This window comes from Antedon mediterranea, chromosome 10 (genome assembly GCF_964355755.1).
Source record: "Antedon mediterranea chromosome 10, ecAntMedi1.1, whole genome shotgun sequence".
NCBI lineage: Eukaryota > Metazoa > Echinodermata > Crinoidea > Comatulida > Antedonidae > Antedon > Antedon mediterranea.
This window is the reverse complement of record NC_092679.1, coordinates 17,871,055-17,894,020: the sequence shown is the minus strand read 5'-3', so window position 1 is coordinate 17,894,020 and position 22,966 is coordinate 17,871,055. Positions and strand designations below refer to the sequence as shown.

The window sequence follows — 22,966 nt, the reverse complement described above, 5'->3', positions numbered from 1 at the left end:
TGCATCTATAAATATTTGTATAAATTATTAGCAAGAGTAAATTAAATTTGTTAGTAAATTCCTAGGAAATGCTTAAAACATTCCATAGATTATTATTTAAGTTGTAAATGTCTTTGTAGTCATATTATACTGTTGATTCATTCTTACCATTAATTTCAGACCAATTAATTCAGATTAATTTCTACAGAGAATGTAATACAATAATGTGTATAGACATATTGTCTATTAATTTTCTAACTTCTCTACTACCCAGACCTTGTTAAATGTAGCCAACGTGACTACATATCTTCCGAGATAAATCTTTTCAGCTTAATATATTTTTTTTCTTTTAGCATGTTACCTCGGAAAATGACCGTATGCGTAAATTAAGAGAAAGAACCGAGATGCAGGAGCAGAAAATCCGCAAGCTACATGCATTACGAGGTCAGGTCGAGACGACAAAGACAACTAATAATAATTTATGTAAGTCAAACTTGTTTTTTAGACTTTGTTAGAAATTTGAGTTGTCATAAATTTGTTTTTCTTTATAATCAATCAAATATTGTATAAAAGTCTTATTATGATATTAATAAATTATGTAATATTGTATTATATTTTTTGTTAATATGAATAAAGGCTCTAGTATGCTTTTTAAAATTGTTTAAAGAATTGAAATGTGAAAACTATAAATATCACCAGTCTAGTCCCAATAACATTGACAACAATGTTGGCGTGTCATGGAAAAGTCTTAAAAAGCTGCCTAAAATAAAATTTGTTTCTAAAACTTTTTACAGCTTCTGAATTGGATGAAGTGCGTTCTTTGTTCGCTGAAAAGGAGAAAGAGCTCGCCCTCGCCGTGTCAAAGGTCGAGGATTTGACAAGACAGTTGGAAGATATGCGTACAGGCAATATTAACTATGTTAATGGCAACAGTAAAAATCCCTTGCAGTCTGTGGAGCTGGACAGACTAAGGAAAGATCTACTGGTATGTGTAATATTTTATTATATAATTTTATGTTAATTTTTTATTTGTTCATTAAACTTTATTTTAAGAAAGTACCTCTAACAAATTCACTATAGCAGTTACCTGACTTGGAGAGGCCTTCTTTATAATAAATGTTTTTATTAGCTTTATTAAGTACAATAAAAAAATTTGCCTGGGAAAGCAAAACTTATCGTTACATGAATACAAAATACGTAGCTTATTATTCGCTAAAATGTTGAAAAACTGGTATTTTGATGCGCCCTAATTATAATTGAATACGATGAACGTGTTGTATATCTTTGTTTAGATTATCTCTATTCCCATGATTATAGTGCAATCCCTAATGCAATTCTGTTTACATTGTTATGTACACAACTAAAAATTAACAATCAATCTACAATGAATGTATATTATAACATTCGCACTTAAAGCCAAATTCAATCGGGTGGTATGAGAAGACACTGGGATATGTTACATTTTTCAATCACTCACATACGTTTCTTGTTTCTTAATAAATCCGGAATCGGTTTGTGTGAAGTGGAGTTGTGGCTTGGTGGTTATGATACATGGCTACCACCCCAAGGGTCCTGGGTTTAAGTCCCGTCACATGTCAGGATTTTTTCTAAGGACAAAAGTACAACTCCACTCCAAACGACTTGTAATAAGACTTTGTTTATATAGCATATTGTGTATATGTTTGTCTTGTGAACCTCTGAGGGGTCTAATGATCAGCAATTGCTAGATGGATCACCCTCATTAAATATTGTCTATAAAAAAAAACGGTTCATTTTTCATGGATTTTATCTAGCCACTAGATTGGAATTTGACTTAGTGTGAACGCAGCTTTAATTGAACAAAAACCATATCATTCTGTCATCATCATTCACTGTTATCTTTGATTGATTTGAAAACAAATCAGCTTAGTAATAATCCCTGTAAATTGGTAATAAACTAATATGAACTAAACTTAATTTATTAAATTAGATCAATGGTACAAAATTGTAAGATTTATCAAGTCATAGAGAGACATAAATCTAGGTCAACTCTCATGTGATTGGTCACAATCCCTTCAATTTGACTTCATGATCCAATTATCTTTAATCTTTGATCCTCCTTCGGTTGTCTTGAGAATTGTTTTGCTGCTGGAGCTGAACAAAGAGTAGAAAGCTAAATATGGTGGATAATTTATATTCAACTATAAATATGTAATAAATCAGAAACTTAAGCTGAATAAGTGTATAACTGATGTGTTGTTTATGAAAGTACATGTGTGTCACTTTCTTATTGTACTTTATTGATGCTTATTTTTAGTATCAATTAGGTTTCAGAAAGAATAATTCAATCTTTACATGGTAAACAAAATGCTTACTATTTTGAGTAAATTACAGCAACATTCTGTCAAATTGGTTATTGTTAAATCTGTTGAATAATATCTCTACATCCAAAGTTCAAAGCTCTGTCTACACTGTCAAACTATCAAAAAAAGTGTGATGTGCCCAAATATGATAGTGATATACTCAAATATGGTATGATATGGCATCATAGTGTCCATATATAGGCACATCACATTTTCTTGTTACATAAAGTTTGATAGTGTAGACAAAGTTGAACAAGTTTTCAGGTGAAATATTCCTAGGAAATGGAAAAAATAATCTAGCAAACACAATTTTATTTTTTATGAACAAATATTGAATTTTCAGAAGTTCTTTCTCAGATTGAAAGTAACAGAGTAAAGCTCTGTCTACACTAACAGTTTGACCAAAAATGTGTGATTTGGCTAAATATGGTAGTGATATAGCATCATTGTGTCTATATATGGTCACATTTTTTGTCACATAAAGTTTGATAGTGTAGACAGAGATTTATAAATCAAACTGTTCTTGAATCTTCTTTTTTCCATAATGAATTTTGTTTTTACTTTTTTATATATAGTTACGGAATAAACTCAATGAGGAACAAAGTAACAAGGTAGAACACCAGAAGGAATATTTAAAAACTCGCAAGGAGGAAATGGCAGTTGTAGACAAACGTATTGCAGAACTGACTGAAAGATTGCGGAAGAAACGATCTATGCAACAAAGCATTAGTCCTTATTCTACTAACAACAACAATATAAGAACTCTACCAAATGGCTCAGTGAATGGTATATACCATTCTAATGGTGTTAATCAAAACTATCTCAATAGTAGAAAACCGAATGGTGCTGACACCAGAGGATACCCATCTCAAAACAGCAGGTACTACCAACAGAACCAGTACCAGGCGACAAATGGTAGAGTTCCGGTTGGTCAGATGTTTTACGGGCAACAATCGCCACAATCTGGTTCAGCTAGTGCTTCACCAGCTGCCAGCCCGATGGGGCAAAGAGCTCCGTTTCCTAACCAATCAGGTATTCCTGGGGTTAGAGGTCAACCCGAAGGTGTCAACGAAAACAGTGGCAGTGATACTTCATCTCTTACTGAGAACTCAAGTTTAGATAGTGCCAGTGGATCTGGTATGACCAATCAGCCAATACGTGGAAAGTCCACTGAAGCAAGAACTTCCCCTTCGCAAATTGGAAATGAGAACCGACAAGAGGCGGATGGACATCCTTTGCGGACACTACCTGGATCTAACTTGCCTCCAGCGGCAAGGTCAAGCCCAACGCAGAGAGGAAACACTGCACTGAATTCTAAACCCAAACCACCACCGACTACGACTAAACCTGCACCTTCTCCTGGAAAGAAGCAGCCTCCTAAAGTACCTCCAAAGAGCTTGTCAACTAAATTGACGTATGACCAGAAACCTGGCATGTCACAAAACACTAAACAGACAGGCCCAGTCAAACCAACAGTACCCTATGACAAAATGCAAAGCTCACCCAATAAGGAAACACCAGTCTACAATCCTCAAGGTACCAAACCTCCTTCTCCACTAACCACTCACAGGCAGAATCCTCAGGTCAGTTCATCCCAAAGTGTTCCTAATAGTTATTATAACTCAAGACCAGGCAGTCAGACTGGAACACCGTTCTACACTGAAGCGAACAGCACAGCGGTAGATAGTAAGTTAACAGCTATTAATCATAAAAGAACGGATGCCACTGTTGGAGTGTATCCTGCACCACCAGAATTCCAAGATGGCAATGCTGTTTATGACCAACAAACTCTTGATAGCCAAGGTCGTCAACTCCCTCTCCCATCAAGGAACATGCCCCACCATCAAGGTTACTACCCTCCTCATGGAAATTACCCAGAGACGTTGGAAGAACGGGAGGAGATATCTGATGACAGCGACGCACCTCATGCGTACCCTGGTGGAATGAACTACAGCTCTGGTCCTGTTCACAGCAGAGTTGAAATGGAAAAGCTTCACATGATGCCACGACCACTGAAGAAACGATTCTCGCATTCTGAAGACAAAGAATGCTATCCATTCCTTAATAAATATCCTAACACATTCTATCAACCAGATAATAAACCAGCGTTTGAGTTTGATCATCAAAACCCTGCCGATTCCTTCAGGAAGATGATACTCTACCAGGGTGTCTCCAGACAAGAGTTAGATTCAATGAACAAGGGTTCTGGAATGCCTTCGCAACCTCAACAAGCAGAAGCTGTCACCGAGAAAACAAAACCACCTGCAATGTTGAAAGAGACATCGCTCGATGCGAAATCTGTGGCTAAGCCACCTTCACCACCTGCCATTCCTAAACCAGTTGAGAAAAAGGAAAACAACAAGCCATACATGCCAGCCTTCTCCCAGTCAGCCAACTCAAACGGTCTTGAGGCCTTGAAGAAAGTCCCTACAAAGAGCAACGTTATTAAGAAAAACTATGTATCCAAGCCCCAGAGGGTTAGGTTCGATCCGTTGGCATTGCTACTGGATGCATCGTTAGAAGGGGAATATGATCTTGTCAGACGTATTATGCCTGATGTAAGTATTCATTAATAATCTATTTTTATCTATACTCGGAACTGTATGTTGTCCTTGTCATTGACTCTGATAATATTACCATAAGTTATCGATTTGTTTCCTTAAGGCTGTACACTTAAATTTGCCTTGCATCAATGGAAAAGATCCCTATTCATTGACAATAAAGTCTTAAGCTCTGTCTACACTATCAAACTTTATGTGACAAAAAAAGTGATGTGCCCAAATATGGATATATCCCTACCATATTTGGACATATCCCCACCATATTTGGGCACATCACATTTATTTTGTCAAAGTAGTTTGATAGTGTACACTTTATGGTATGCTGTATAAATACCAATGGACTCATTTATCATTAAGATAGAAACAGAGTTCACCATAATTATTTACACAGAAAAGCAAGATAATAATAATTATTAATGAAAACTGTCATTGTTTTTTAGGTATTAAACCCCAGTGCAGCAAATGACGAGGGTATAACTGCAGTGCACAATGCAATCTGTGCTGGTCACTTTGAAATTGTCAACTTCCTCCTTGACTGGGGATGTGATGTCAATGCTGCAGACAGTGATGGATGGTGAGTGCTATTTATATTTCTTTACCAAATTCGGTGTTGGTGCAGAATTTTCCCGACAGGGGGTTCATGCTTGCGAAGCTCGCATTCATTAGCTGGGCTGTCAGGTGGTCGGGATGGAGTGCTGCCAGTGGCTAAATTCTTTATTTTAAACTATATGTGATCATGATAAAATTTGTTTACTTTTTCATCTACGAAGCTGCTAATTGGTTTGCTAATCATTTCTCTTTCATAGGACACCATTACATTGTGCAGCCTCGTGTAACAGCCGAGAGATGGTTCAGTTGTTAGTGGAGAAGGGTGCTAGTATATTTGCTGCCACCATTAGCGACAAGGAAACGGCAGCTCAGAAATGCGAAGAAGGTGAAGATGGCTACCTAGATTGCTCTCAGTATTTGTATGGTAAGTTTGTCTGTATGTCAGTTTTATAAATTGTAAATTTATGAAAATAAAATTATGATCGGTTTAGTCTGTATATAATGTACTTGAAATAAACAGCTTTGTAATTTCCATCCCTCTTCAAGGCTTCTGTAATGAGGCATCACATTACTTAAAAGGGTCTTAGGAATGGAATACCTCGGGAGCACATTCTCTAATTCAGATAAAATTATCTGCTTCTTAAGGCCAACTCAAACAATGTCGCACAAGAAGTTGTCTTGTCAAGAGAAAATTAAATATGTTTAAAGTTGTTGCGATGACCTAAAAATCACACACAACGCTATCTCAAGATGACACCACCGACGAGCCAAGAAGTTTCGTCGGGCTCGTTGGCCTTTATCCACCATTGCTATTGCCTAGATGCCTTAATATTAAAGTCGGGTACAAATTTTACAGTATTTTGTCTTCTATGTTACAGGTGTACAGAATGATCTTGGAGAGGTCAACGGAAGCAGATCTTATGCAGTTTATGACTACGATGCCGTCTCTCCTGATGAGCTAAGCTTTGAAGATGGCGAGGAGTTCCATGTTCTAAAGCGTGGAGATGCAGAAGAGAATGAATGGTGGTGGGCCAAGAGGATGACTGACAATAAAGAGGGCTATGTACCAAGAAATTTCTTAGGGGTAAGATATACTTATTTTAGTATTGATAAGTATACAGTAGAACCCCTATTAAGGGGACACCTTTTGGAACAAAAGGGGTTGGCCATAGTGTTAAAACATATAATATCCCTTGTTTGTTTCATAAGTGTCCCCTTACTAGAGGTTTCCTTGAATAGAAGTGTCCCAAAGGAAATGTTCTACTATCAGCATTTTTTGTATGTTGATAGGAATATGTCGACATGCCCTGGATATGCAAGTTTTTGACATCAACTATCAAACTTTATGTGACAAAAAAATATGATGTGCCCATATATGAATATGATGATGTCATATCACTACCATATTTGGGCACAACACACTTTTTTTGTCAAACTAGTTTGATAGTTTAGACAAAGCTTTAGCATCCTTGAATGAATTTTTACATTCAATGTATATTTAATTTTTTTTCTTTTCTTTATAGATGTATTCACGAGTGCACCCAAATGAGAATGAGCTTATCACCAGAGGTTAAAGGTTACAGGTCATGACCTGCTATGCAAACTAATTGGTAGAGTTTATCAGAGGCATTAAGCAAGCATGAAGAGCACTTTTTGCATAAAATAAATAGCTTATATAATGTAATATGCAAGGAATAATCAATTCAATGACAATGCTTTCGTTCCCCTGCACTAACAAATAGAGGGCGCTATAACCTTTATTTAAAATGTTAAAAATAGAATGATGTATTCATTACATAGCAAGTAACATTATACCAGTTGTATTAAAGTTTATTCTGAAGATCGTAGTTGTGAAATTAACCAAGGTCCTTTATTTTGGAGGGTGTTAATAAAGGAACTCTCCAAAAAAATGAACATTTAAAGGTACAATGTTACTGATATGAAATCTGTACCTTTCCTTTGAAATTGAATGAAAATCACATCTCCCAAACACCAATTAGTATTCTGTATATTTGAAAATAATTATATAAAATATTATAAATACATTTATATAAATATTTCAAATGACAACATTATTGATATATGTATTTATGAAATTTATATTTACTTTGTTTTGTTTACATTTTTCTATTGAATTTCAAAATGTTGAGAAATTCTTTAGGTCACATTTGTATTATTTAGATAAACAATTTAGTCTAACACAATATTTTTAGCTTTACTAATTGAATCACCAAAAAATAAAACAATATTTATTATATATATACATTATATTTAAGAGAACTAAAGGTTATACTGTATATTAAATTCACTTAATAATGTTACGAACACATGTAAAAAAGGGGATATAAAAAATTAAAAAAACAAAAATTTAAAAAAACTAAATGCTAATTAACTAGTTACACCTTGATAAAACTTAAATAATTGTATGTACAGTTGTTTTTGTTTATAAGAGTATATTATTTTTATAATCATAGTCATTATGTTATTATTATTGAATACTATTTTATTATTTTTATCATTATTGTATTGTTAATTAACATTATTGATTATTTATATCACCTGACTACTTATGTAAATGTGGAATTGTATATTTGGATCTTAAAAATCAGAAGAAAAGAAAAATCTGAATAGAGGTCAAAGGTGATTGGTGTAGTAGTACAATTTTGTAGGATGAAGCGTCTATAGGTTTTTGATGCACCTACAATAATCATTTTGCTATAATCTCCACATAGGTAATTTTGGATGAAAGTTGTGTGCATTTTACTGTACAACATATTGTTTATATGTTTTGGTTGCGTGCAAGAGATAACTTTATTTTGATACCCCGACTCCACCACAAGCTGTGGTGTCTTTGATTGTAAAAATTGTAAATTAAATCAATATTGGATCCGATATAGGAATTTAGCTCAGCAAGAAAAAAAAACAAGTTATTTTTGTTGTAAAATTTAATGTTTGTTGAGCTTTGAAGTCTTCGTTTTTGTGAAGGGGTGTTCTTGTTATATTGTAGCCAGATAATGGCACTGTGTTTCAAACCATGGTTTAACCCAATGATGTATGAATATTTAGCTGATTATAGTGTTTTTAATAAATTCATTATGTAGAACAAATGACAACACTGTTTTCAGTAGGAGTTTGATTTTATTCACAGATCCGTTGATCATCATTCCGCTCCCAATTTACACAGACGAGTGGTAACGGTAAGCGGAAAACCACATAGCTTGTCCCACATAGAATCTGTATCTATCCTGAGCAGGTTTCCGCTCAACCGCCTGTCCACTCCACATTCTGTGTACTGTAATGGACATAATTTTTTGGTATAAATACTCTTTTCTCCCTTGCTGTTACCGCTCATAAATAAGCAAGAGGTCCATTTGGTCAGTATATAAACCATACTAACACAAGCAAGGTAGTCTAGGCTCTAGATGAAGATTCGGTTAATATTGGGCTTGGGAGCAGGGTCCTTTCTGCTATCCCTTCGGCCGTGTTCACCTTCACACTTGGGCTAAGGGAAACAACAAATTAAGAGAATCTCCTATCTAAGTGAATACAATTTAACGAAAACACTTAATATTTAAGAGAAATATTTCACTTTAGTGTGATTGGTGACTACAGCCACTGGATCCCCCACTGACCAACTTTTTAATTAGTTGTACCCGCATTGGTGTAGTACGAGAAATTATGATAAAATGTTACGACAAGGGTGACCAGAATTTCTGGAATGTTTGTAACAATGGATGTAACACAGAAGAAGAAAAAGATGGAATACAATTTTCTTGCCATGTATTTGATAGGTTTGCCAGGCAATGATACTTCATAGCAATAACAATGATAATCACACTGGATGCATTTGCACAACATGTTACAACAATAACAGATCTTACTAAGATATGCTGTGAGTTTACTAAAGCACCTACATTGAAGCTCTATCTACACTATCAAACTGTTATGTGAAAAAAATGGATTTGAAAAAATATATGGACATTTTGAGAATTAAAATTATTCAAATAAAAATTGCATATTAAAACCACAGAGAACTACTGTAATTTTACTGGCACCATTTTTGATGCGATAATTTATTGCAACACATCATATATTATGCAAATCATATTCATGTTGTAGATCACTCATGCGCGACTGTGAAATGGTAAGTATGAACATAGATATTAAAATCACTATAATACTGTATCCCTATGGTATGAATTATATAGCATGGAGGTTACCTCCATGATTACAGTAAATAATGGTGTTACAAGCAGTGTGCCTATAATACAGTAGGCCTGTTTTAAATCATTTCTCAATAAAGCATTCTGTCTTCTTCCAGTAAGCCCAGTAATATTGGAAACCCCTAGCAAATATTTATTTTGCAACAGTAATTTTGATTATACAGTACAACATTAATAGAAAGATATCATTTTGATTGTAAAATAATGCCAAAGAGAAATAGTATATTTTATACAGATACAAAATAGTAATAATATGTTCAATATATTATTTTATTTAAAAAAAGGTGCTTTATTAATTCATTTGCATGCAAATCAACACTTTTTGGAAATAAATGCTACTTAAAAATCCATGCACATTGCTTTTACATTTTTGTGGATCAGAGTATATAAACAGTAATGATATTTTCTATTTTTATTTCCCACTCAATAAGTTTGTTCGGGCACTGACTAATATCTTGAAGGCTTCTTCACTTTGCGGTGCTACTGTTTTGTCTGGGTGTAGTAACACGGCCAGTTTACGATAAGCCTTGTTGATTTCATCTTTCGATGACCCCGCTTTTATACCGAGACGTTCAAAATCATTACGCCCGTTCTTGAGACACTTGACAGCTTCAACTTGCTCCTTCGTGTAGCCAAGTGTCGTTTCTATTCGTTTCACTCTTCCGCCATTCTCAAACGCGACAACAACTCCGTCAAAAAGTTTGTTAAACATCTCATTAATGCCTTCTCCAGAACAAGCAGACATCTCGAAATAAAGGAATCCTTTACTATCCGCCCAAAGCTGACCCTCAAGCTCGTCTACAACACGTTTAGATTTTTTATCTATCTTATTAGCACAAACAGCAAACACAATTTTATCCATGTATAATGGATCACCTATTTCCTGTTTCATTTCTGTTAACCAAAATTCTAAAGCTTCGAAACTTTTTCTGTCCGTTATGTCGTAAACTAAAAGTGCTCCCTGTGTGTCTTTATAAAATTCATTCCGTACTTCATAAAATATTGGATGACCAGCCATATCAAATATATTAATCTTTACATCACGATCTTTTACTCTGATTTTTGTAACTCCATAGTCTATTCCAATAGTTGCAAGATATTTATTTACAAATCTTTTTTCACAGTAGCGTTTGATGATGCAGCTCTTCCCAGATTCAGTGCTGCCCATGCTGATAATTTTGGCTCGGATTGACATGTTTCCTGTCATATTGGTTTACCTTAAGAATAACTATTAACAAATAATTCTATTCTTTCAAACTAAATGCATAATAACCATCATTGAAAGCACGAAAAAACATATTTTGTACAATAACAAAAATTGTTTGAACGGTATCCATAGAATTTGTTTACAAGTGCGCCATCAACGTCATATTAAATCTGACGACAGAGGTCGCTATCACTACTTTTCACGTCTTTTTTCAACATGGCCGATCCAAGAGAAAAAGCGATTCAAGAGTATCGTAAAAAGCTGTTAGAACACAAAGAAATTGATGCTCGGCTAAAGGAAAGTAAGTTTAACGTATTTTTGAAACATGTGTGAACCATGTTTGATGATTACATTTTTAAATTTACGTAATAATAGCCGAATTCCAGCCTTCCGAAAACCTTGGCTTCTGCTGATTCATCATTAACTTTGTTAGTAGGCCTACAGTAGCCAACCTATTGAATGATGGACGCAGGCAAAGAATGGAGAACTCAATATCATCAAATGTCAATGGACGTTTGGGACCATTTTTGGATTCACCAGTTCGGTTTCCTTTTTCTACTCATCCTGCTGGATATATCCGAGTCATTAAATTTTTAATCAATAATATAGTTAGGCCTAGCCTAGGCCGATCCCTAATAATAAGTAATATAAATTAACATGATTGATATCAATTAATTGTGCTTCCCCTTTTTGTGTTAAGTAGCCTAGGCCTATATTAGATAATGTTATATTATAGTTATATTTACTTTTTAAATAGGCCTTTTTCACGAAACGGAAGACATCTTCGGTCGATGTCAAACAATGCTGTGCAGAGAATCGTAACCAATTGAAATAACAGAGATCTCTAAGGAACATCTTACAGTAAACATTTTGTCCATAAGTCTGTCCGAAATTACACATTTTTTAGTAACTTGTTCTCAGAAAATAATAATGCTCGCAGTGCTATGTTATTTCGCCGTTATTTCTGTTGGTTACGCTTCCCTGCACATGGTTTGTGAAATTACTTACAGGACATGTGCCTCTTTCTATTTAATTTTATTTACTACAATACTGTACATACATTTTATCATAAATATTTAAATTATATTTGAATTTGTAATCTGTATTGAATTTGAAATCTGAAAGATATAAATGTTGATTTGGTTGATTTGAAAATTAACATTTATTAAAAATTAAGTAAAATTTATTTTTCAGTGCGAGATTCTCTCAAGGAGTTGACGAAAAAGTATGAAAAATCAGAAAATGACTTAAAAGCATTGCAAAGTGTCGGACAGGTAAACTAAATGGTTATGTGAATTGTTCTTCGCCTTACAGTTCCTCCTTTTCAAACACTTAAAATTCTAAAAATATACATTAATAAAATTATTATTATAGAAAAATATTTAGGCATATGTGAGATACAAAACAATCAATATATAAATGAAATACCACTGGGAAACAATACAATATTTTAAAAGCAACATTTAAGAACATATATAATACTGGTTCCAATAATTAGTTAAAATAAAACTTGGTTCTCACTAGAGCGTAACGCAAGGACGTAAACACAACGCAAGCGTTTTAACCAATGACAAGCGAAGTTATAGACAGTTCGCAATCACAATCGAATAAGCCATCGCTTGTGATTGGTCAATTCATTTGCGTTGCGTTACGTCCTTGCGTTACGTCACTAGTGGGAACCACGCTTTAGAAGGAGATACTGTAGATAATATGAAAATGCATACATAATTAACTACTGTAATGCTTTTAGTTCACACAAATAAATTCACCTAGGCATACAGTAGACTCAATTAAATGCATTGATGTGGAAGATAGTATTATATTGACTAGTCTAGGGAAATTTTAATTAAATATTTGAATTATTAAATCATTTCTTCCTTATTTTTCTTTATAATACTAATAGATTGTTGGTGAAGTCCTAAAACAACTTACAGAAGAAAAATGTAAGTATTTGTTTTGTGATGATTAAAAACTAATGTGATATTGATAACAGAAAAAATTGCTGTTGGGTTTTGTAATTTTGAAAAAGAGAGAGTAAGCAGTTTAACTGTTTACTCGGTCTTTTTCCAAATTACAAAAAAATGTCTTCTCATATTTCAGTTATTGTGAAGGCAACAAATGGTCCACGATACTATGTGGGCTGTCGCCGTGGTATTGATAAATTGAAGCTAAAGGCTGGTACAAGAGTAGCATTGGACATGACCACACTAACTATTATGAGGTAATTTATAAGCGCTGTAGCTACCAGTACAGTTAATAACCTGACTACTTTTTCATATTGGCCTTTGCAAACAGTAGCTTGAACAGAAACTCTCTGTCTACACTATTAAACAAATGTGATGTGGCCATGGACATGATGATGTCATATCACTACCATATTTGGGCACATCACACTGTTTTGTTCAACTTGTTTGATAGTATAGACAGATCTTTACTTCACGTTATTGCTTGTGGCTACATCACTGTTTATACTCCCAATTGCCTTAATCAGATGGCATGTCATTTAAAACCAATTGCTGTGCTTTTTAATGACTGGACAATGATTATTTTCGCCAGTTTAATTCAGATCTCAATGTTGACACCTATAATACGCCATTTCACAGCATGGAGCAGCGCCCCCTCCAAACTAGGAAGTCAATTACTCTACCCCCACTAGAGTATTAGCAGATCCCCTCTATGATTTTGACTTTCTAATTTGATGCGGGCGCCCTACTCCATGGCTCACAATGGCGCCACCCATAGCTCTATTCTATCCCACAATGCCTTTCGAAATTGTTACGCGCTTCGGACGAACAGGAGATTCTTGTGTTATAAGTTCTTTGATAAAAGCTTTAAATACTACACAATATAAAGCTATGTCTACACTAACAAAAATGTTATGTGCCCAAACATGGTAGTCATATGACATCATCGTGTCCATATATGAGCGCATCAATTTTGTTGCATAAAGTTTGATAGTGTAGACAGAGCTTAAGAATACCTGTATTGTTACAGAATCTGTGATTGTTTTATTTATTTTAGATATTTACCAAGAGAGGTTGATCCTCTGGTATATAACATGTCACATGAAGATCCAGGCGATGTGAAATACTCTGAAATTGGAGGTCTGTCTGAGCAAATCCGTGAATTAAGAGAGGTAAAGTATTTTCTCACTTTTAAGCTCTGTCTACACTATCAAACTATGTGAAAAGAAAATGTGATTTGCCTATATATGGACATGATGATGTCATATCACTACCATATTTGGGCACATCACACTTTTTTTGTCAAACTAGTTTGATAGTGTAGACAGAGCTTAATGTTTTGTTTAGATAACTTTATCTCATCTCACATACAGAAAACAGTGACAGATATAATATTAAAAGCCAATAAAAGATAATAGTCTATCCCAAAGATATCTATAATCAACAACAAAAATTAAATGGATAGAATGAAAACAAGTCTAATCTTTAAAGTTGAGAAAATTGAATTTTGAAATGTTTGCAACAACTGATATTTTTTTTTCAATAAATAGAATTAGTAGTTTGATTTTACAAGATTCATCAATTGTTCTTTACACAATAAACATGTTTCAATAAATCATTTATATGTGTATTTATGAATAGGTGATTGAGCTGCCTCTGTTGAATCCTGAGCTGTTTCAGAGAGTAGGTATAACTCCTCCAAAAGGATGTCTGCTCTTTGGTCCTCCAGGCACCGGAAAGACGCTGCTAGCGAGAGCAGTTGCCAGTCAACTTGATGCTAATTTCCTTAAAGTAAGTTAGAATCTTTTTAATTTAATTTAGTACATTGCTATGGAATATCAATAGCGGATGTTCACATTGTAGTGTTCCGATATTTAGGTTGTGACAACCCATTTGCAAGCCATTTACACAAGATGCTCTATATAAATAAAGCTCTGTCTACACTATCAAAAAAATGTGATGTGTCTATATATGGACGTAATGATGTCATATCACTACCATATTTGGCCAAATCACTACCACATTTAGGCAAATTACACTTTTGTCAAACTAGTTTGATAGTGGAGACAAGTCTTTGTGAGTAGAGTGATGAAATCCTGGTATCTCAACCACCAAGCTTCAACTACATAGTGACACAGGAATAAAGCTCTGTCTACACTATCAAACTAGTTTCACAAAAAAATGTGTGATGTGCCCAAATACGTCCATGTCCATATATGGGCACATCACTTGTCAAATAAAGTTTGATAGTGTAGACAGAGCTTTAGGCAGTTTTATTTTAACAAAATGACATTATATTAAAATATTACTGTACAATTATTGGGAAAAATAAGTAAATTAAAATCCGGTATGAATCATATTATGTAAACGTACCATATTCCAACCAAAATAATAAACAAAGCTAGAAATAGGTAGTGCCTATATCTCTATTTTTTATTTTATTCAATCGAAACCAACAGCGATAATTACCGCCACTAACACGTTTGATACAAACAAAGCCAGGACTGTTTAAAGCACCTTGATTGGTCCTAACATTGATCAAGGGCTTCTCTCGTCCAGTGCCCACCTTGACCAGAAATCTGAGGCAGATACTAGATGCAGGGGCTGCCATAAGAGTCAGCAGTGCTGATTTCAAATGCCTAACGGGACCCCAGCTCCATATACAGCACCCGTTATTCCCAGATGGTTTCTCATCCAAGCTCTAACCAGGCCCAACGTCGCTTAACTTCGGTGATCTGACGAGAACCGGTGTTTCAACGTGGTAAAGCCGTACTGCATGAATACATTTTAGTTAATAAATAATTGTTGTCCTTAACAAATGAATAACTGTTCTTCTAAACTAATGTTCTATGTACTGTTCTATCTGCTTGGTTTCAGGTTGTGTCAAGTGCCATTGTAGATAAGTACATTGGTGAGAGCGCTCGTCTTATTCGTGAGATGTTTGCCTATGCCAGAGATCATGAACCATGCATCATATTCATGGATGAGATTGACGCTATTGGTGGTAGAAGATTCTCGGAAGGAACATCCGCTGACAGAGAAATCCAACGAACATTGATGGAGGTATGTAATAATGGTTTTGTATTGGTTGTAGGAAGCGACTATTGAAAAAAATGTGATGTGTCCATATTTGGACATGATGATATTGTATCACAACCATATTTGGGCAAATCACACTTTTTTTCTCAAACTAGTTGGATAGTTTAGACAGAGCTTTAAGCGGCCCAAATATGCTGAGTATTCAGTACAAATTATACCAGACTTGGGCAAGAAGCATATTTCTAATAATGCTTTACTTTTGTGAATTTGTCTGTTTTAGTTGTTGAATCAAATGGATGGATTTGACACACTTGGGAAAGTCAAGATGATAATGGCAACAAACAGACCAGATACATTAGATCCTGCTCTTCTAAGACCTGGCCGCTTAGACAGAAAGATTGGTAAGTTTTATTATTATAAAATAAACTCAACTTACACACAGTCCATGCCTAGTTCTGATTGGCTGTTCAGATTTAGTGTATTAAATTTTCTGCTGGCAATTGGCATATAATGTCATGCAATGGGGGTGACTAAATAACTAAGAATCTGGTTTTTGGTTTGAGGTTATCTACCGCGCTTTTCATTGAATTTCTGCTGAACATTTTTTGCAAGGAAAACGCTTGTCAGCAAATTTACCCTTTTGAAATATGTAATTACACAATACAGTTTAAAATTGTGGAAGTTCAAATTGACGAATACATTTACATTAAATTTTTTTGAACATGCGGTATACAACAGCATAGCCTTGGATACCATAACCACTATGTGCATTGAACAACTAAGAACTGCACCAGGCTAAATGGTTAAATATTGCTATAATTGCATGCTTTAAAAAGCTTAAATACATACAGTAGCGTAATTAGCTGGCATTAGTTCCATTTCTGCAGGGAAGAAAAGGATTTTTAGGCAATGTGGCCAAGGATTACCAATAGTAAATTAATCACTGTCCTATCAGTTAGGTGGTAATCTTGTGGACCAGTTCACCGGGGTAACTCCCTACTCTTGTCGAATAATGAACTGGGTTCTTCATAGTCCTTATCCGAGAAGACTTGTTCCACCACAAGAACTAGGAGCGAGTCGGCACTGAACACTTGCCGATGTTATTTACTCTTTAGGTACGGTAAACAGCGCCCCTGCCTTAACCGCTCGGCCATTTGACTTTTGCCATATTCACATTTGCTTCAAGGTTTTTAGAAATAAATGTTGATTTCTTTAGAAATTCCATTACCAAATGAGCAAGCCAGACTGGATATTCTCAAAATTCATTCAGCACCTATAACAAAACATGGAGACATTGGTAAGTATTTATTTTAAAATATTTTTGTAGTGTAGATAGATACATTGTAGATTTGTATTCAATTTTTGTATTATAGAACTCAGTAGTATATGAACTGTATTAGTAGCATTGCGTAAGGCATGGGTTGGTTGGAGACTATCTGATATATATATATATAGGTTTATCCTTTAATAGTCAAGATTGTTTACTTTCATTGCCTCATCCTTTGGATGGTATGTAAAGCTGTTGGTCATGAGTTACACAAAAAAGGAACTTTGTAGACTATCTGAAAAGATTAGTGGATTGTCCCATTTGCTGAACATGGTGACAAAAAAGTGTGATGTGCTCAAATATGGTAGTGATATCATATGCCCAAATATGGTAGTGATATAATATCATCATGTCCATATATGGGCACATCACATTTTTGATAGTGTAGACAGAGCTTTGTGCTGTTGGGGAAATTAATGCTACTATTATTTTTATACTGTTTTATCTGAGGGAAAAGGTTTTTTTATTTACTTTTTTTGGTCTTTGACGTGTGATTTAATTTTTTTTTTCAGATTATGAAGCTATTGTTAAGTTATCAGATGGATTCAACGGAGCAGATTTGAGAAATGTGTGTACTGAAGCAGGTTAGTCAACTGGAGGAGTTGAATAGAATGAATGAAAATATTCTCTCTATTCAATGAATCCAAAACTTTCATTATTTGTTTTATGACACAGTCATCTATAACTGTTAAATGTAAAATTGTATTCAATTAATCTGCTACATCCATTCATCCATTAATCGAGTGTCGTTAGCCACGCTATGTACGATTCTGCACTCTGATTGGCTGTGGAAGTAGAGTTATAGACCGTGCACTGTACTGATCGGCTTGCCATTGAGAAATATCCAGGCCTACTTCGTTGCACAAAAATTACAGTTGTTTACAACAAGGCCAACAGCCATAAGTCGCGTGCTCTCAGAAAAAAATGAACTTTCAAAAAGTAATGTACATCAAAACAGTTCAAAAAGTACAGAAAAGCGATAAAACGCATAGTGATACCAGACCGACCGACCGACATAGTGAACTATTGAGTCGCGTCCACGCGACTAAAAACTATGAAATAATGCACGGTACATAATATGAAATCAACTAAATTAAATGGGAATGATGTACTTGGCTTCATCGCGAAAAATCTTCGCGGCGAAAGTACAAATAGGTGGCGCTGTTGTATTTCAAAAGCAATAGTATAAAAAAAAAAATATTTTCCAAACGCAAAAAGATTTTTTTTTCGTACATGAAAAAAAGTACTATTAAATGATCGTTTAATAGTGCGTACTATTGCACGCCATCGTCCAGTAAAATGACCATAATTTATTTAGGTGTTGCATAATACAAATTATTTATTTTCTTTAATTTTTTTTTTCATATCTTAATGATTTTCTATCATTTCTTTTTGTGTAAATAGATGAATAATGCTTAAGATATTCTTAAATTTTTAGGTATGTTTGCCATCCGTGCTGATAGGGAGTATGTTGTGGACGAAGATTTTATGAAAGCCGTAAGGAAGTTATCCGACAACAAGAAACTGGAAACGAAGCTGGACTACAAACCTGTATAATGGGAAAAAAATGATGTTTATAAATACTTAATTTCAATTCTTCTAATTATAAAGGGAGGTTTTAGAACTGATAGTTACTTGACTGAACTAAAAGGGCGTAGTTGCACGAAGAGCATCAAATAAATTGGCCATTGACAGGCCCACGTACATGATACTTAGTTAAAATTGCGATGGTTATTAAAATGCTATACTTTCACAACAATATAACATGTATAACTGTAAATCTCCGTCTACACACTATCAACCTTTATGTGACAAAAAATGTGATGTGCTCATATATGGACATGATGATGTCATATCACTACCATATTTGGGCATATCACTACCATATTTGGGCACATCACATTTGATAGTATAGACAGCTTTAGAGAACTCAGCCTTTCACCTTTCAGTTTGACTTTTTTTTTAAGGATGATGAAAATAAGTTCAAGATGCAGTGGTGGCGCCAGCGCGAGGGGGGGGGGGGGGGTTGTGGCTACGGGGGCTGTAGCCCCCTCGTCGTGGAGCCTAGCCCACACGTCGGGGAACGTGAGTACTTTTTGTCGGGGAATATAATATACAGTAAAAATCATTCTCGTTCACTTCGTTGCTTAAGCGCCTAGAAAACCGCGACGTTCTTTTTAGTACGTACGTCGGAGGGCTATTACACTTCATATGCATTCATTATTGCCAGCGATCTAATAAACAATTGGTACGCACTTGTCTAGCGGTGTCCCTTTGTACAAATCGGCCCATTGCGGTTTTATAAGCGTGATATCGTGTTCCATCCAGGGACCAGAATGTGTACTGTAGTTTCCAGGCGAACTTTACCGAAGCGTTAAGTTGTGTACTGTGTATCCACGTACCCTATACAGCAAAAGGGTACGCATTATGTTCGCGATCTATTGTTTTTTTTTTATTTACGATTAACCCTGTACCGTGGGGTACCTAAAATAGACGTTTCACTGTAGGCTCGCCTACATCACTAAACAAACATTTTTCCAACATCTTATTATAGCTAAGTTATTACATTTCCAATGTCCTGATGTCATGAACTGCTCATCATACATCGAAATAAACTGATTTTCCCCGAAGGAAAATGGTCTACGCTTGCGGACGCATTCCCCTCCAAATAAAAGGTAAAAAGGGTCAATTTTTTAAGTCATAAGTCACAGTGTATTTTTTGAAGACCTGCAGCTCTAGTTTTCAAAATTGTCTTAGCTCAATCGTCCCCAATTATAGAGCTGGTCATGGATACTTATACATTTCGTTTCATATTTCGATGTACAATATACAGTTAGTGCATTGTCTGGGAACATAGAGCTCTCTTTTTTTTCAATTTTTTTTCCATATCCATGGTAGGGCTGGTTCTGGAGACGTACCGGTATATATTTTGTTTTATGCTTCGAAGTATAATACGTTAAATTTTTGGGACCTAACAACTCTATTTTTCAAAATGTTCTTAGCTCCACCCCAACCATGGTGGGCTGGTCCTGTAGACCTAAAATTTTGTTTCATATTTCAATGTTTTGCAGGGACCTAGCAGCTCTATTTTTCAAAATTTTCTTAGCTTCACCCAACCATCCATAGCGGGCTGGTCATGTAGACTTCGTCTCATTTCGATTTCGTTTCATTTATCAATATAGGCCTATATAAGTGCAATTTCCAGGTACCTAGCAGTTCTATTTTTCACAATTTTCTTAGCAGCTCAACCCTAATGGTAGCTGGTCCTGGAGACGTATATATTTTGTTTCTTTTTTTTTTCGAAATACTATAATCCAATTTCCGGGGACCTAACAACTCTACTTGTTTAAATGTTCTAATAGCTCTATCTCAACCTCGGTGGGCTGGTTCTCTGGTAGACTTGTAATTTATTTTCATATATCAATGTATAATTGCAATTTCCGGGGACCTAGCAGCTCTATTTTTCAAAATGTTCTTACAGATCAGTACATGGGTGTTAGTCTCGCGCAATTGTCGCACTCCTAGACAGCAACCTGCATACACTTCTGCGATTATAACGTTCGCGTATATTTTCTATGATAGGCATATTGAACTTTAAAAACTTCATTTTTATAATTGAAAGAATGGATTTACACAGTCATCGCATCGGATCTCGTGCAATGTATTTTATTTATGTACCATACAAAATGGAAAAAGTTGACCCTTAATCTGATTAAAACGGCCTCAAATTACGCTATAACGCGTTGCTTCCGGGGGCTTCGCCCCCCTGGACCCCACCGGGGGCCATTGACGTCCCCCTGTCCCCCAGCCTAGCGATGCTCGCTTCGCTCGCATAGCCCCTTCGTCGGGGAATCTAGCCCCCGCGCCGTAAAGATCCTGGCGCCACCGCTGTCAAGATGTATGGGTTACATTGGTCAAGGACAATTATTTACGCCATTTCTTCTTAAATGTGTCACAATTACTACAGTCGTGATAAAGTATGTATGTACATTATGATTTTGTGCATTCATGTAGTCGTGGTGATTTCAGTTAAAAGGGGAGTATGTTGGTTGTTGATATTTTGCTTACACATTCAGTTTCATGTAGTATTTTTAAAAATAAATACGAGCTCATGTCTTCAGACAATAAATACTTGGGGCAAGTCTAATTGATTCAGTTAGTGGATCTTAACTCCTGTACTACTGACCATTACTATTAAAATGGCTTTTGTTGCCTTTTGTGGTATCAATTTCCCTATGGTACAAACAAAAATTTGAGAAAAATTGCCAAATTTATTTTAGTCTATTATTATTATTATTATTATAGCATAATTATTGAATTTTAAAAAGTGGTTATTTTGGCCATTTTTAAAAAAAGTCCTTGTAGTAATAGTACAGGAAAATATTCAAAAAATCGGCAATATACGCACTTTTTAAAATACTGTTATGCAATAATATTGCTATATATGTGCATATATTGCTTTTTGTAACCATTTATCTAAAAAAATAAAACGGTTGACATTTTGCCATTTTTCGAACAAAATCTGTTCTATAGTAAAACCTTTTTATTTTTGATAAAACTGGTTACTATAGCTCAATTGACATGCGCAGAACGCATTATTCCACTCTGCGCATGTTTATTATGCTATAGTAACCATTTATGTCAAAAGTAGTTACTATAGCACAATTGACATGTGCAGAACGCATTATTCCACTCTGCGCATGTTTATTATGCTATAGTAACCATTTATGTCAAAAGTAGTTACTATAGCACAATTGACATGCGCAGAACCCATTATTCGACGCTGCGCATGTTTATTATGCTATAGTAACCATTTATGTCAAAAAATAAAAGGGTCGAAATTCTGGCGTTTTTCGAAAATTTCCCTGTACTATAGTATAGGGATTTTTTTCAAAAAATGGCAAATTTTCGACCTTTTTATTTTTCGATAAAACTGGTTACTATAGCACAATTTACATGCGCAGAACGCATAATTCGACTCTGCGCATGTTTATTATGCTATAGTAACCATTCATGTTAAAAGTAGTTACTATAGCACAATTGACATGCGCAGAACGCATTATTCGACTCTGCGCATGTTTATTATGCTATAGTATCCATTTATGTCAAAAGTAGTTACTATAGCACAATTGACATGCGCAGAACCCATTATTCGACTCTGCGCATGTTTATTATGCTATAGTAACCATTTATGTCAACAAATAAAAGGGTTGAAATTCGGGCGTTTTTCGAAAATGTCTCTGTACGGGATTTTTTCAAAAAATGGCCAATTTTTTGACCTTTTTATTTTTCGATAAAACAGGTTACTAAAGCACAATTGACATGCGCAGAACCCATTATTCGACTCTGCGCATGTTTATTATGCTATAGTAACCATTCATGTGATAAGTAGTTACTATAGCACAATTGACATGCGCAGAACGCATTATTCGACTCTGCGCATGTTTATTATGCTATAGTAACCATTTATGTCAAAAAATAAAAGGTTGAAATTCGGGCGTTTTTCGAAAATTTCCCTGTACTTATAGTACAGGGATTTTTTTCAAAAAATGGCAAATTTTCGACCTTTTTATTTTTCGATAAAACTGGTTACTATAGCACAATTGACATGCGCAGAACCCATTATTCGACTCTGCGCATGTTTATTATGCTATAGTAACCATTTATGTCAAAAGTAGTTACTATAGCAAAATTGACATGCGCAGAACGCATTATTCGACTCTGCGCATGTTTATTATACTATAGTAACCATTTATGTCAAAAATAAAAGGGTCG

At 35.0% G+C, this 22,966-nt stretch overlaps 3 protein-coding genes and 1 pseudogene across 10 annotated transcripts in view; 2 read left to right on the top strand and 2 right to left on the bottom strand.

Moving 5' to 3' along the window:
* Positions 1-8,561, top strand: part of LOC140060667 (apoptosis-stimulating of p53 protein 1-like) — a 53,591-nt gene extending 45,030 nt beyond the window's left edge. For all 8 annotated transcript variants that reach the window (XM_072106970.1, XM_072106969.1, XM_072106971.1 and 5 more), the window contains 7 exons: positions 333-462; positions 774-964; positions 2,897-4,879; positions 5,323-5,456; positions 5,689-5,855; positions 6,310-6,515; positions 6,955-8,561. In XM_072106970.1, the coding sequence (XP_071963071.1) occupies positions 333-462; positions 774-964; positions 2,897-4,879; positions 5,323-5,456; positions 5,689-5,855; positions 6,310-6,515; positions 6,955-7,005 (2,862 nt within the window). In that variant the 3' untranslated portion in view covers positions 7,006-8,561. The remainder of the gene's footprint in view (positions 1-332; positions 463-773; positions 965-2,896; positions 4,880-5,322; positions 5,457-5,688; positions 5,856-6,309; positions 6,516-6,954) is intronic.
* A 462-nt stretch (positions 8,562-9,023) lies between these two features.
* On the bottom strand, positions 9,024-10,948 carry LOC140060669 (dnaJ homolog subfamily C member 27-like). Its single transcript, XM_072106976.1, has one exon. It carries the CDS (start codon positions 10,859-10,861, stop codon positions 10,067-10,069), a length of 795 nt encoding a protein of 264 aa, XP_071963077.1. The 5' UTR covers positions 10,862-10,948; the 3' UTR covers positions 9,024-10,066.
* A 122-nt stretch (positions 10,949-11,070) lies between these two features.
* LOC140059924 (26S proteasome regulatory subunit 10B) lies at positions 11,071-19,208 on the top strand. Its single transcript, XM_072105916.1, has 11 exons — positions 11,071-11,162; positions 12,056-12,135; positions 12,765-12,804; positions 12,962-13,082; positions 13,883-13,997; positions 14,467-14,616; positions 15,703-15,888; positions 16,145-16,265; positions 17,081-17,161; positions 17,704-17,775; positions 18,630-19,208. Exons 1-11 carry the CDS (start codon positions 11,078-11,080, stop codon positions 18,746-18,748), a joined length of 1,170 nt encoding a protein of 389 aa, XP_071962017.1. The 5' UTR covers positions 11,071-11,077; the 3' UTR covers positions 18,749-19,208.
* On the bottom strand, positions 15,483-15,600 carry LOC140061403 (5S ribosomal RNA; annotated as a pseudogene).
* Positions 19,209-22,966: the final 3,758 nt, after the last annotated feature.

Excerpts from the sequence above, each read along its gene's own strand:
- LOC140060669 (XM_072106976.1), bottom strand. The coding sequence starts at position 10,861 with ATGACAGGAAACATGTCAATCCGAGCCAAAATTATCAGCATGGGCAGC.
- LOC140059924 (XM_072105916.1), top strand. The coding sequence starts at position 11,078 with ATGGCCGATCCAAGAGAAAAAGCGATTCAAGAGTATCGTAAAAAGCTG. Across the intron at positions 13,998-14,466 it reads AAATCCGTGAATTAAGAGAG|GTGATTGAGCTGCCTCTGTT; the intron begins GTAAAGTATTTT and ends ATTTATGAATAG. Across the intron at positions 16,266-17,080 it reads CCGCTTAGACAGAAAGATTG|AAATTCCATTACCAAATGAG; the intron begins GTAAGTTTTATT and ends TGATTTCTTTAG.